This window comes from Charadrius vociferus, unplaced genomic scaffold (assembly GCF_000708025.1).
Source record: "Charadrius vociferus isolate BGI_N301 unplaced genomic scaffold, ASM70802v2 scaffold306, whole genome shotgun sequence".
Lineage (NCBI taxonomy): Eukaryota > Metazoa > Chordata > Aves > Charadriiformes > Charadriidae > Charadrius > Charadrius vociferus.
Window position 1 is genome coordinate 3463348 of NW_009648963.1, and position 15331 is coordinate 3478678.

At 38.6% G+C, this 15331-nt stretch overlaps 1 protein-coding gene across 5 annotated transcripts in view; it reads right to left on the bottom strand.

Annotated features, from left to right (window-relative positions):
- Positions 1 to 15331, bottom strand: part of KCNIP4 (Kv channel interacting protein 4) — a 345478-nt gene that overhangs the window by 57806 nt on the left and 272341 nt on the right. The window contains exon 1 of one of the 5 annotated variants that reach the window (XM_009887642.1): positions 497 to 590. The exons of the other annotated variants lie outside the window; for them this stretch is intronic. Within the exon in view, the coding sequence (XP_009885944.1) occupies positions 497 to 548 (52 nt within the window). The 5' untranslated portion in view covers positions 549 to 590. Of the gene's footprint in view, positions 1 to 496; positions 591 to 15331 lie in introns of those variants that run through there. 5 annotated transcript variants of the gene reach the window in all.

Below are 15331 nucleotides of genomic sequence, written 5' to 3' on the forward strand. Positions count from 1 at the left end.
CAACCCAAACTATTCTATGATCCTATGATTCTATACTTTAGGTGTTGTTCCCTAAATAGTTTGAAGTCACATAGTCAAAACCTGCAGAGCCAAGTCTTTCCTCCCAGACCAGTACTGCTGCTACTATGCTGTGTACTGGATAGCAAGTACACACAGACACGTGCACACATGTACACATAAAGATACCACTTTTCAAATGAATTAAGAGCAGTTATTTATTTTAACCAGTGAATCATTTCTCAGCTAGCTTGCAGAGCATAAGTGCCAACCCAGCAGCTCCTACATGGCAGACCCTGGCACTGGTATCTTGCCATCTTGCTCTTCACAGACAAATCTGTTCCCAGCCCACAAATCTGTTCATGACTTGATTTTAAACCTCAATAAAGCATACGATTACTTCAGTAGATACCTTGTGTTTCAAATGAGCAGTTAATGAAAGTATAACTTTTCATGCATGCAAACCTAAAAACAAAATCAAATTAAAAATAAAACTTGCTTTGAGTAACAGGAGATGTCGTTTTGGCAGCCGAGCAGGGCAAGAGCTTCATAAGTCGCTCTTTAATGCTGCGTTTGGTACTGTTCTGAGCGTAGAGGAAACCTAAAAAATATATTATCAGGACTGTTAACATAGGCTTGAGAACAATTTCTGTACATGCTGCAGAGTTCATCATTTTAGCAGAATCCTGATGGGAAAAGGCCAGACAGGTGGCAGCCATCCTGAATAGCAAAGGGCAACCAGAATTTTTGAAGAGGACAACAAAATTGTTTTGTCTTTGTAACTTTCAAATAAAGGGGATTTTTTTTTTTGTATGTGTGTATCTCTTAAAAAGTTCTTATAACCCTCTTAAGTTCTTACAACCCACTTTAAAACATCTAACAGACAGGTATCAGATTATGTATTTGAAACAATGCAAGGTAAGTGTGTTTGCAAAAATTTTAACACTAAAATATTTTCAAGACTTTGAAGTCTTTTGATTTTGAAGTTTAATATGGAAAAAAAAAACCAAAACCAAATAAAATCTCAAAGATATCTTTTGTTGTCCTTTCTGGCAGTCTTCCAGTTCCACAGCTGAGTTTTCCCATATAATTCATTCAGCAATAACCAACCTGGTACTTTTGCCTTTTCTGAATATTAAAATATCAACCATGATGTGTAGCCAGTCTCCCTTTTCTTTAATATTTGACATTTTGCATGTATATAAAAATAAGTATTATTTATATTTTAATGTTAAATACTGACAAGGATGAAGAGTTAATGTTCTTGTGCCATAAAGCAGGTGAACAGCATTACCCTTATTTACTGTGAAGGAAAGTGTCGGAGTAACTGCCTGTGAGGTCTAACTAAGTGTTTTATACAAAATGGGTGATACGAGCAAGCATCTCCTGGGTGGATATTTGCTGCAAATGACAGGCTTAACATCTGTAAAACACTTGAGTAAATGATTTATGTCCCTGAGAAAGGCAGAGCTCAGTTTGTACATTATGCAACTCCTGCACTTTTCATCTCGGCTGCCTGCACTCCAACACAAATGCCGCTCTGCAATGGCTCCTGCTGCAACAGCAAGAACGCAAAACGGACAGGGCAAGAAATGAAAGACACGACTGACAGTGCCTGTGCTAGCGGCACAGTCACCGGGATAACCCGGGTTATCCCCGCTGCTGCACTTGGGCTGAATACTGGTGTTAATGACATGATGTAGAAGAGTCTCCTCTGTCACCAAACCAGACAGAGCGGGAACCTCCCATCTGTAACACAAAGTGGAGTTTGTTGGCCTTGTGAGAACGTACGTCCTTGTACTTGGGAACAGAAGGAGAAAGTGAGAAGGCCTTAAAGGATATCAAACTTTCTAAATAAAATAAAAAATATTTCTCAGTTTGTATACAACTAAAACATTAAAGGAAATTAAACTAAAGAAATGGGAAAAACCAGGAAAGACTCAACAACAGCCTTAAAAAATCAACCAACTATTATCAGGAAAATTTTGCCTCTGAGAACAGCAGCTCTGGTGAACGGACAAAACAATCCAGTTTCAGCACAAGGTCAGATGGACCTAAATGACCATCTCTGGAAATCTCAAAAACTTTTTAATACAAATAATAAGAATGAAGAGACTTATTATCTGTAGCACTTAACCATCAGCTCAACTCGGAAACACTGTGGAGATAAATGCATAAAATAAAAGACAATCTGTGATCTGATGGGTATCTCAAACTCCATACTTTAGTCTGAGTACAAACCCAGCCTTTAAACAGGTACCTTGTGATCTCAGCTGGCAGTGTCTGCAGTATCACACTACGCTTGTACTGTAGATATCTGAACATAAAGAAAATTTATTTACATTAAAGATTTTTTTCTTTATTAGGAATTTTTCTAGCATAGACATCATCTAGAAATATCTAATTCTAGGTTGCTAATTTGAGTGAAGGTTTGCAAAGGTTTACTGTCCACGTATTACTTACATAATTACATAGGTCCATGACCTATGTAATTACTGAAGATGTATACAGCGCTTTGCAAAACCTAAAGGAACGTATTATTTCCAAAGGGTTTGAAGCTGAAAGCCTTGAGTAAGCAAAACATTTTGCTACTTTTATGCTCACACAAAAGCTCATGGAATTCAATGCAAACCATACAGGCTTTGCAGTGGTATAATCAAGGTCAAAATTAAAATGAAATATATGGGAGACAGTAATATCAGAGGAGTAACTTAGGACAGTATAATTTTTGTAATACTGGCAGCTAATTTAAAATGTTGGCACTAAGATCACAGCAGAGGTGAAGGAATTGGTTTATCTTCTCACAGTATGAAGAAGCAGCACAGATTTTCATTCCCAGTGGCTACAGTCAGTTTCTTCTGCAGCTATTGCAGTCCACTGTCATGACCTCCTGATCAGTACTACAGCTTTCAATGTGATCTTTCATGAGTAAAGGACTACTTAATACAGAGAAAATATGTTGCACACTGAGCTTACGCTAAGGCAGTGTTTAATACCTGTTGAAACACTAAAAGTGTTAATTAAGATGAAATATTGTAATAATTTCTGTGAATTCTGTGGCTATTTGCCTAGTTTGAAACAGGTTGAGGAAAAAGATGTGGCCATTAAGAAGCTAATTGATCTAAGATAGATTAACATTTATTTATCCTATAGTAAGAGATACTTATCTCACTACCAGCCTTCCAAACAGCTGTGCATGAAAAGATGAAGAGCCATGAAGCACCAACAGACTGGTAATGATACACTGATGCTGCTTCCTTCAAACTTGTAGAATAAGATAATAGTAACTCTTTGCCTGCAAACAGATATTCAGATGAAGCTGAATTTTCCAAACTCTCCTTGATTATTTTTTTTTAATAATTGGTTGACTAGAGATTTCATGGCTGTTATCCCTAACCCAGTCAGCCACAAACTCCTCTGGGTAAAGTATGAAGGTTCTTCAAATTCAGGTTAGTTAACTGGTGCTGCTTGCTTTTGGTTCAATAATTTGTTCCTCTGCAATGAAAATTAAACTAAGAGACACACTTTTCCCTGGAATTCACTGTGGGAGTGTCCTAGAACTCATCTCTGCATGCCACCACCTGGAACTGTGGGCGGTTGTCCCAAGAGGTGCTCACACTTCACAAAACGCTTTGTAACTGGAGCATGGCTTACGTATTCTCATATCTAGGTACTGCTGTACTGAAATATGCACCGCATATAGGTATTGGGCATACTCGATATCCTTTAGGAATGACTGTTATTTAGCATGATTTATGTCTGTAGTTGCAACTGATAAATGCATCGATGGCTTAATCCTCTGATTTACAGACATATAAAGTAGAGACCTGTGACTCTACAATTTTCTTAATAAAAGTTTAATATGCAGAGTACCACGCATACACATGGTCAGTACAACTGTTTTTTGAATTGCTACTTTTAAAAATTGTATTTGGCCAAAAGCATCCAAATCATTGTCATGTGTGTGACCTAGTCATTCCCCTATCACAATGCTGACAGGCTGACATAGGTCTGACACTGCTGGCTACAAAAAGATACACAAAGGAGCACAAAAATTTTTCCCCATTAAAGAAAAAAATAATAGCCTTACAAGACTTTAAAAGATAAGAAAAAAGGATATGTCAGAATATAGACAATATTATTTATAAATTATAATTTATAAGTGAGTTATAAATGACCATATAGTCCTAATCATATATACCTATACCTCGACTATCTTAACTCTTTACATATATACTTTTTTCAGATATATGATCCCTGCTTTAGAAAGACAATACACATTACATATTGCCCTGTTACAGAGACAGGTGAGACTACCCAAGGTATGACTATCAAGCCAAGGGTTTTTGCAGTTTTCAGAGACAAAATATCTCTCTTTCAAAGTGTGCTTGTTTTCTTTGCAAATTCTTTGTAGTCAGCACGGAAGCGAGAGCAGATAGGCCACTTTTTGCTGGTGTAGCAAACAAATCAGGAAGTTTGTCTCGCATCACTGCAAACTGCACAAATGGACTGTGCTGTGGCTGCCTTTGCCCCCAAAGTCTTGCCCACCTTTCCTGCCTGCAGCAGATGCCTTCTGTTCAAAGCAGCACTCTCTTGCTTTGCCTCCTACCTCTCATTGCTGACTTTTTATAATGGATTTGGGCACTGAATGTCAACCTAGAAGGCACGCTCATCTGACTACTTAAAAGAGGCTTGGGGGCAGGTAATCATCCAATTTAATAAGTTCAAAAACTAGAAACAATTCTTCCAACAAATTCTTCCTGCTCTGTCAGTGAGAGAGAATAGTCACCTGTAAAGCTACGCCCCCCTCCCCCCTTTTCCCTTTATTGTTTTTATTTCTGTTTACTGTTTTCTTTCTCAAAGCTTCGCTCCTTTATTTGGCTTCCACTGTCTAAGTCTTGCTTTACCTTTTACTCAGCAGTGTTAGAATCCAATGGCTACATCCAACGCCTTGGCATAACAGCAAAGCTCCCAGTAGTGCTGGAATTTGGATTTTGTTCACTTACAGGATTTTAAATCTTCCCATGAAAAAGGGAAAAATGCCTATGTTGTATTAGTTATGAATGTGATCATTTTGGAAGAGTGTTAGTATAAGACCTGAAAGCCAAGCTGCATAAGTCATTTTCCTAAATCTAAAATTTTAGTAGGAAGTGACAAAGATTCTGGAAACCAAAAAAAAGAAAAGCATTAAGTGTTTTCTTGGCATAATGGTTTATGCTCAATTTCAGCTGTATGATGGAATTTCTCCCAGGGCCTTAAGGGCTGGCAGCCCCACTAAACTGTTAATGGTTCAGCACAGATGGAGAGGCAAACGAGACAAAATGAAGTGCAGATTTCATATTCACAGTTCAGGACTTGTGGAACAGAGCCCAATGAGAGTACATGTTCCTTCTGTATAGTGATTCTGGGAATGAAAGAAAATTATGTACAACATAAATATTTATAAGTTTCAGCCTCAGTTCTTTGGAAACACTTGCTGAGGGACTGTGTGAGTTCTCAGTAGGCTACTCTACAGATCATCAGCATTTTTTCAAGCCACGAAAACATTCATGCCAATCTTATTTGTCTGTACATATGTGTTTTAATGATTCTTCCTCTACGGCCCCTAACTGGTTTTTATCACAAAATACACCTATCAGCTTCACGGACTTCTAAAGCCCTATAAACCACATCAGATTTGTTATAAGAGAAGCCATCAAGGTATTGAGGTGAAAAAATGGATGACAGCATTTTCAGGACTGCCTTGAAACCTGCATCCAAAGGTGAGATTGCTCTTCCTCCCTTTAAATTCCCTTGTACACAGTTTTAAAACAGCTTCCCAATGGCAGACCTAGATTAGGAGCTGGTAGCTACACTTCTCTACCAACAAATTAGAGGTCAGGGTCAACTGGGAAGTCTGGAGGCCAGAAGTACCTGAACATGGATTGAAAGTGAAGGACAGAGAACAAGTGACCTTGCCAAAAACACTAAATACAGTTAGGCGTTTGTGGGATTGGCAAATGGAAAAGCAGAAAAGAAGAGAGGGAAAAAAGCTAATATCACATGAGAGAAAAAATAGAGTAGAGAAGTGTCAAATTATAAAAAATATAAAACAGAGACATGGCCACGCTTTCATCCTTAGAGTTTTCATTAAATTTCCCAAATTCAGCTGTATTGTTCAGAGTATGCCTTCCCATGACATACATGCAGCTTTTCAAGCTGAAGAAATGCTTATGTTATGAACAGTTTCTATGCTAATGTTTAATGCAAACATTATCTAAAAATATTATAAACACTTCCAGGACCACAAACACTGAAAATCACAGAGAGTTTCTTCAGTGTAAAGCTTGAAAATGTACTAGTTTTTCAATACCACTTTGTTCATTTAATACCACTCAATAGACTTGTGCATGCACTGCCAGAGCGCGTGTAAAACTAAGCTGGTCCCCTCTGACAGGAAACGTATTTATACCAGATTACTTACTTTCTTGAGAAAAATCTCACTTGAAGTGGACTGTGTGAGCATGTGAGAGAATGCCCAATGAACCACAGGTATTTGATTGCAGTTTCTGAACTAGGCAGTTTCCTTCATTTTTCCCCTTCTGTTATTTATGAGAAGACTAAAGAAGTTTTTAACTAACTATAATATACACAAATTATCACAGGATAAATTACAGCAGCAGAAAGTTAGTTATCTTGTGGAGGTCTAGGGAGGAGAATAGAAGGAAGGTCATTAAGGTTAGAGGAGAGACTGGATGAAAGGAAAATAATGCTCGAAGAAGAGTGTAGTAGATGGTGCAGAGAAAAAAAAAAGATAAAAAAATCTGACCAGTACAATAGTTTTGAGTCAGGCTCTGACTTTTATCCTAAACAATAAAATAGTTGTGTGTTATTCTTGATGAAATTCCTAATTTAGTATTGTTCAAAGGGATTTTAGAATTGAAATAAAAATGCTGAACTACAGAACTCAACAGCTAACAGCTTTTGTATTTAACATTTTCTAACAGACTTAAAACCCAGTGTGTAAGTAGGAATCCAAAGAGATAAAAGAACTATTTTATTCTTCATTGGGCTTTGATTCAAACATGTTTGCATAGCTTTAAGGGAATGATGGCTTCTCTCAAACAAAACAAGCAGTAAATATAAACTGTGTGCCCAAAGAAATTCTTTATGTGGCCTGAGAATGCTTTGTTTTCTATTCAGAAAGGACATCCAATTTAGAAAAAGTCACAATGGCTATGTCTATTCACAAGAAAATTGGTACAATGAAAATAGATTGGCAGATGAAAGCAAGTGATGCTGAGGAACTGGAGATCTTGCAGATGGCTTATGGATCAAAAGACTGAAGAATGAGTGTGTTCTATCACAGCCTAAGCAAGGTGGATACTTCAGTAGCAGTGAAATGGGCCCTAACACTGGGCAGACTCGTCTGGACATCTCAATGGTAGTGTCCCTGGTCAGTCAAGAACCTGAAGGGCTGGCATCACTCACCAGGGGTGAGAGACCCTCTCTGCACTCCCTTACTTACGGGGCTGGGAGGGTCAGCATGGCAGCACGAGCCTGTAAAGAAACCTTCTAAAGAGTTTGAATTAACAATTGTGATTAAATAGCGATGACCAACTGAGTTTATCTGATTTGGTAGAGTTTTGTAAAGGAGGAAAACCAACTGATGTTTCAACCAAAAGGAAGGAACATTTCTAACAGGAGAACTAAAACCCAGTGACATGCAATGCCTGTGTTGTGGAATACAAAAGCAGAGAGAGAAAAATGCTGTTATAAAAAGACTAGAGAGAGCAACTGAAGACAAAATGATGAGTCTATCAAAAGTGAGTGACAGATGATGGAAAGGAATCAAATGGGTGATACGAGATGAGCTAGAATGAAAAAGGAGGGTGCAGCAGAGAAAGGAAAGAGGGAGAAAAAGTTAAAATGTTGAAAACGAGTTAAGAATTAGAATGAAAAGTAAATAAGGAGATATTAAAAATGGTGAGAGACCTTTCAAATATTTATTACCTCCATATTTAGCTTCTTATCTAAACTGTGTGCATGGTGTATGTGAACATGTACAATGCTGGAGTCAGATATGCTTACATTTGCCAAAGGGCCAGCCGCTGGAGTCAGACCGGGGTGTAGGTGTCCCTGGACTATCGTGTTCACTACTGGAGCCAGCGGGGTCTCTGTGCCACCCACTGGAGCGGGTGGGGATCTCAGCCGCAGCCACTGCGGTGGCAGCAGTGTTTCCCCTGAAAAACAGCTATTGGGGCATCCAGTGTGAGCGAGGAGCTCAGCACCAGCAGCTGGAGTGGGACCACAGGTCACAGCCCGTGTGCCTGGTGCTGTCTGCCGGGGGAGAGAGGGTCTGCATCTGCCCCGAATCACGTGCACATGGGGTACCATTCACTAGCAAAGCTCAAGCTGGACCAGCTGGCAAGCAGGGGACCCTGGGTCTGGGCAGGAGCATCAGGCAGGGAGAGGGTCTCTGCTGTATTTTGGTGGACCCACAAGAGCATGGTGCCTGTGGGACATGAGTGTGTGCATGTTTGCAGTGGGCACCAAGCCGGACAAGACAGCGCGTGTGGGACCTGCAGGGTGGGTAAGAGGTGCCCGGGATACAGACTGGCTGAACATGCAAATGGAAAAGCTGCAGCTGCGTCCTTTGGCCTGGGCTTGAGACCCCCGGGCACACTGTGCTGGGCTCCGGCAACCAGGAGGAGGAATCCCTGGGCCCCAAGCTGCTGGAGGTGGCGGCCACTTGTAACATCCCTTAACAAGCACCTGTGTACTTTGTATCAAAAAGTCTTTTCATACTCATTAGGAAAGTTAGACAAGACCAGAAAGAGATACTTATAATGAATAATTTGTGGAGTATACCTTCAGAGTGTTCACACTATCACCCAATTATTCTGAGTGGAAGTAATTAACCTCCAGTGCTCTAGGCTGTCACTGTAATGTGTATTTTAAATGCTTTATATGAATTTAGTTCTTAGGAGAGATGTCTCACTGCAAGCTCAGAGAACTTTCACAAAACTGAAAGGAAATCAGCGCACACTTCTCAATTCTGCTGAACTAGCCCCAAGCGAGTCAGCTCTGACCTAGATCGTTCAGGAGTGGGTCACTTCCAAGACTGCTGTCAAAGTCAACAGCATATTTTCCACAGAGTTCAGTAGGACTTGTCCAGAGCTTAAGTTTTATATTCCATACTTGGATTGCTAACATTTTTCTGCGAATTTTGGTGGCTTGATAAAACTCATTTTGATTTGGGGTGATAGTGACAGCATACCACCTTTGTGCAGAGGCCACCAAGCCTTTCTTAAACCCTCATAGTTTCAGTTGCTGTCTAAGCTGCCAGTCTTGAAGGAAGCTGCTTTATTCTCCATTGATGATCTGTATCCTGCTTCTATAAAAATAACATTTTCAACAATACAGAAAGGGGCACAGCAAAGTAATGAAGGCCACACTTTTCTCTTTTCCAAAGAGATTTAAAGAAACCAAAACCAGTGCCGTTCATTTAAATGCTTCACTAAAAAAATATTATAAAGAAGAAATGAAAGATATAGTATCAGTCCTTCCTGTTGATCAGCTAGCCTTAAAAACAAGCATAACATGATGTTTACATTTACATTTCCTTGGTACAGAGTTGAGTTATTATAAATTACCTTATATAGTTATATGCAGTGCAATATTCCTACTAAAAAAGTAGTAAGAATAGCGTCTTATTTCAACCGTCTTCTGGTTTCCTTAAAAACGATGCAGGTACTCGTAGCTTTTACAACTGTGTGTACAGTTTCAGCTTGAAAACCACTTCTAATCACACACCAGATGACATTGCAAACAAGCACTAAGTTAATTAAAAATACCTAGTATGTGCACATGATGAATTTTAGAGGCCGGGTAAGCATGACAGGTTTGCGATTAGACTGGCTAGAAGTAACAAATGCATTCTTGTAAATCCCATCCTCCATAAGGACCGGCGCGTAATTTGTTACACAAACATGACCCTGTGTCAAAATGCAGAACTTCTACTCAATCTTGTGGTCCATCTTGACTACAATTGCATTCTGAGACTATAATTAAGCTCAGATTTAAGAATTAATGATCTGGATACCACTGTTCCAATACAGTCAATTTTTCACTAGTGTTCTAAAAGTCATAATTAAAGAAGCCAGTCTGAAGCAACAAATTCTCCTTAGAAGTGGTGAATGTAAGAACTTAACTGATAAAAATTTCATGCACAGTTTAAAGGCTTATCAAAATTCAGGAGTCACATATTTACAAATGCCTAAAATACTAGGATGCATTTGCACCATTTTGAAATAATGTTTAAATAATTTACAAAGTAGAACGTGCAAAAAATGAAAAATTTCTTCCTCTTATTAAAACTGTCTGCAATTCAATGGCAGACCCGAACTCCCTAAGCTGAGGGTCCCTGACCAGTCCTCTCTTCCCTGACTCTGATTCCCACCACAGCATCACACTGCTTAAGAACAGCCCTTTCCTTTGCAGACCTGGTTCTACGTCCTGATGCAGTTGACAGTGCATCTCTGCAAATAATGTTGTCTGCATGCCTGGGATAGTGATGTATTCAGGTGGGATGAGAATGGATGGTTAACCTGGGAAAGTGGGAACTTCTTAGGCCTACGTTGCTGCCAAAGTTCACATAATGTAGAAAATGAGATTATGGTTCAACATCACAGAGCTGGGGGGAAGATGTAGAGTGTTATTCAGTACTGAAGGAAGATAAAAAATGTCTTCCTGCTAATTCTTGCAAAAGAAATAAGTTGAAGTATTCCAAGCTACTTTCCAAGATTAGAAATTGCATTTATTGTCAGTTTTGTTCATGACTGTTTTGAAAGGCATCTATTCTATTTCAGCTGAAGGTTATCATGTGTAGCAAAACTATGAAACCATTAACTAACAACAGCCTGAAAGATTAGATGATTATACACTGTCGTAACAATGAGATTTATCTAACACATGCAATAGGTATGCAAAATAATACCCAAATCTATTTCTGTTAGTTTTTCTATGAATTAACATTTCTATGAGTTAACATTTAAAAGGCTGGTTAACTCACAGAGCATTATCAGGACAATTGGAGCAAAGTCCTTCTGATTTCACCAGCCAAAAATCCTAATAAAATTATTTTCTTGAACAAGGAGATATGAAATCTGGTTTATAAAGGAAGTTGGAAACCTTTGCACAAAAACATTAGGAAAAAAGTTTCAGCTGATCACTGCTTTCCATCCTAATGTTTTGCTAACTGTTGCAAAGGACCTAAGGAAGGAATAACACTGAAACATAAAAGAAAGGTCACTTACTGAATAAGAGCTTAAACTTTTATTTTTTGGACAGCTTTTTAAAGATGCTTTTCTCTGTGAACCAACACTTGCACGCACAGGCACACACACACAAACACTGGCCACAGGATGCTGATGCTGATTATGTCTTCCCTGTGGCAATTCAGGCTGCAAGATAAAAGAAGTAAACTGCTGCAACAGGTGGGGATGTTTGATTACACAGTCCCAATTTTGTAACTATTAAAACATGCAGTTTTGTGTGGTTGCAGGGCTTTTCAGTAGCTAGTGCTCAATTTCTTCCCTTTTGCCTGCAGCTTCTGTTTCTCTCCTTATGACCTTCATATTAGAGTTCTCACTCGTGCATTTATTACATTCCTAGTTCTAGTGAGTATTTCCTGAAGTCTGTTCAAAATCTGCTACTAAGATAATTTTCTTGCCTTGACATAAATGCATTGCCCTGGCATAAACTTATTGCTCGCTGCTCTGTAGCCTGGACAAACATCTCTCTTAAGCCTCCCTCCCCATTTCCATCCTCCAGCAGCAATATTGCCTTCTTGCCTTGTGGAAACTCTCCACAGTTTAACCATATATAATTTATTAGACTAGATACCTTAATATAAAGTTGATGTCTTCCTTTGTTCCCATGGTGTTCCCAGCTTTTCATCACACATTTCTCTGAACTTCTAAGACTTTCACTCTTTCTACTCATATCACTGCATGCACAAGGCAATGAGAACTGGACCATGCTCTTCTACAGCCATCCCTTTAAATTCTCTAGTTGTGCACTGAACTACCAGATTGAATTTTTGTGTAGAAACGTAGAGAGTTGTGAATGGCATGAATAAAGGCATTGAAAGGATGCATTGGTTTGTATTTTATTTGTCTTTTACTTCTGCTTTTATCAGTTGCTCCTCAACTATCTACTGGTTGATTAGGCCCCACTCTGTGTGGGAGCACAAAGACATTAATTGATGTTTGCACGATACCTACTGCAATAAATCAAAGCTGAATCTCATCCTGAGGCAATAATCTCATACCGCATGTTTATAAATAACAAAATATTTTTTAAAAATTCAAAAGAATTACTAGAAAGAACAAAAGAAAGACCAGTGGAAGCTACCGTACAGGAAAAAGTGCTCAATTTTAACTTCAGCCAAAGAGCCTTTGCAGCGCTCTATCATGGGCTACATGGAGCAAACTCTTACATTCAGCCTGCCAGAGACTTCAACTGGGAAGGAAGAACATGTGCCAGGGCTGCAGCTCTGACAGTCCTAAACTTTGTGCTTTGAGTCAGTTGTTTCCAAACAAGTCATAATTTGTTAAAGAGGATATTCTGTCTCATTTTTCTGCTGCTTACTTGGTGTCAGTCAGAAGAAATCCATCTGACTTTTTAACTTGCGAAATCCTGGTATAAATCAGTTGTGACTTATTTGTTATGCATAAAATCCCTATGTCTTTTTCATTCCCTATTACTAAGTGTTTTTCCATTTGGTGTTCAAAATTTTCAGTTAAACCAGAGTAAAGTAACCCTGTGCGATAACGCATACCCGCTTGTGTTAAAAGAAGCAACCAAAAGAACGACAGTTTACAAGTGAATAAATGTGAGAGCGAGAGAGTAGGTAGGAAGATCACTGGGAATTGTACTCCTAGCACACAGGAAGCAACGAGAAGCAAAATTCCAGTAGAGAACTCCCCTGCCCCAAAGGTCGTATCACTAATATGAAAATATATTTGCAAAATCCCATTAGAGCAAGGGTTCTTGACTTGGGAGTTCTTGCCAGGGCAAATCTGTTCAGTTCAGAGAGATTCCTCAGGGATCTTGACTAACCCCACTTTTGCCATACTACAATAAATTGTCCTACTGGACACTGTTTTTTAGCAGGCCTAAAGGAAGCAAATCCACTTGCTATTTTCTTTTACAGAAGGCTCTGATAGGTTTGGGGTTTTTTTTAGTTTTCTTTTCCAGACCACTTCTACTATTGACTGCAATTAAATAAAATACCTTGGACATTTTTATTATTATAACTTGGCAATTGCCCTCATGCTGCTCTCTTCTCTTCCCATAGCCCATTCACACACGGATCTCAGCCATCTTGGGCACAGCTGGAAACTGTTGCCAAGGATAAACTGAAATTCCTTTTGAGCTCCTCAAGACTCCTTCAAATTCTTTGTTTCCCAGTGGAACACAAAGAGGCCACATTTTAAAGAAAGCAGTAATTTCATATTGTTTCTTCAGAGTGCTCACAACATGCCACTTCAGACTAGAAGCCACAGTTAACTCTTTAAAGTGTGAAATATAGAGACGCGGCAGTAACTCCCAGACAATGGAAATAAGGGAGACACAAAGTAGAGAAACAACAAAACTTATTATGGGTTCTTACACATACATGCACAACCCCAAACAGCACAGCTGTCTAACGTCAGCTGCTCGAGACGGGACCCTCATGATCTAAAACGCTATCTGCAAAATTAAATGTTTTTTATTGCTCAGTTTAAAATCAGGTAAGCAGATAGAGATATAACCATATTTATATATGGATAAATATGGATATAAATTCTCAGAGAAGTACTCAAAAATACAGAATGACTACATATAATTTTTTATTTTTACATTTTTAATAATATAGTTTCTAATTAAGACACAAACAAATAAATATTACAAGTAGATATGCAAATCTGTCATAATTTATTTAAAAGAACTAAAGTAAAAGAGAAAATTTGTACAGCCCTTGGCATATAATTCTCGCTTTATGTTTGAACAAAGCACTCATTTTTTCTGGTCAGAAGTAAATCTAAGCAGGAGAAGTAGTATTCCATTTCTTATTATGTCCTTTAGCTGTTCATGAACAAAATGAAAAGTAATTTATTGCTAAGGTTATTCAATGCCTAATAGCTAGACAGAGAAAACCTCTTGATTGTTGTTTAAAACTATGGAAGCAAGATACGAGTAACAGTAACCTGTTCAATTTGCAGTCCTTTTCACTTGTGGAATTTAACTCCAAGAAATAACTGAATATAATAAATAGTTCATTGTAGGTCTTGTTTTACATAGAATATGGTGTGATTTTAACTCAATGGAACAAATGCTTAGTACTGCTGAAAAAAATCCACAGCCAAGAAGATTAATACAAGATTGCAAACCATTTTCTTTGGTGTTCTGTACTGATAGTCATCAAACCATGGTTAATTAGTATTACTGTAGAGCGCAGAACACTTGAATGACAATTCTTGTTTAAAAGTTCGGTAACTAGAAAAACACATAAGCAAATACTTCACAATCCAAATCCAAATCAGTAATCCAAAGATTCTCAAGCTTTTCCACTTTGTCACCCAATACAGAAAATGATAAAATAACAGATATTATTGATCTACGTAAATGAAGTAAAATGGACGAGGTGTGTTTGTTAGAAATGAGTTAAAAGAGAACGCAATTGTTTGGCAACCCACAGCACAGGAACTGTACTATGGATAGAGTAGGTAGCTTGTAAAAAGGTACAGAAACTGCTTTGGAAGAGAAACAGTAGAGCTAGTGTCAGTTATTAAAGACTGGGAAGCAGAATTAAAGCAATAAGATCATAGACTGGAAAACTATTTGCATATGAAGTATCTTTCATTTATAGTCTTGGACAAGTATTGACAAAATACATAAAAGAAAGGCATAGAACATACATGAAAGACATTGAAGTGCTGCAGCGTGTCCAGAGAAGGGCAACAAAGCTGGTGAGGGGTCTGGAGGACAAGTCTTATGAGGAGTGGCTGAGGGAACTGGGGTTCTTTAGCCTGGAGAAAGGTAGGCTGAGGGGAGGCCTTATCACTCTCTACAACTACCTGATAGGAGGTTGTAGACCTCTTCTCACTAGTAAAAAGTGATGGTACAAGAGAAAATGGCCTCAAGTTACATCAGGGAAGGTTTAGGATGGATATTAGGGAAAAGTTCTTTGTAGAAAGTGTTGTTAAGCATTGGAACAGGCTGCCCAGGGAAGTGGTAGAGTCGCCATCCCTGGAGGGTTTTAAAAGACATGGTGCTTAGGGACATGGTTTAGTGGTGGTTTTGGCAT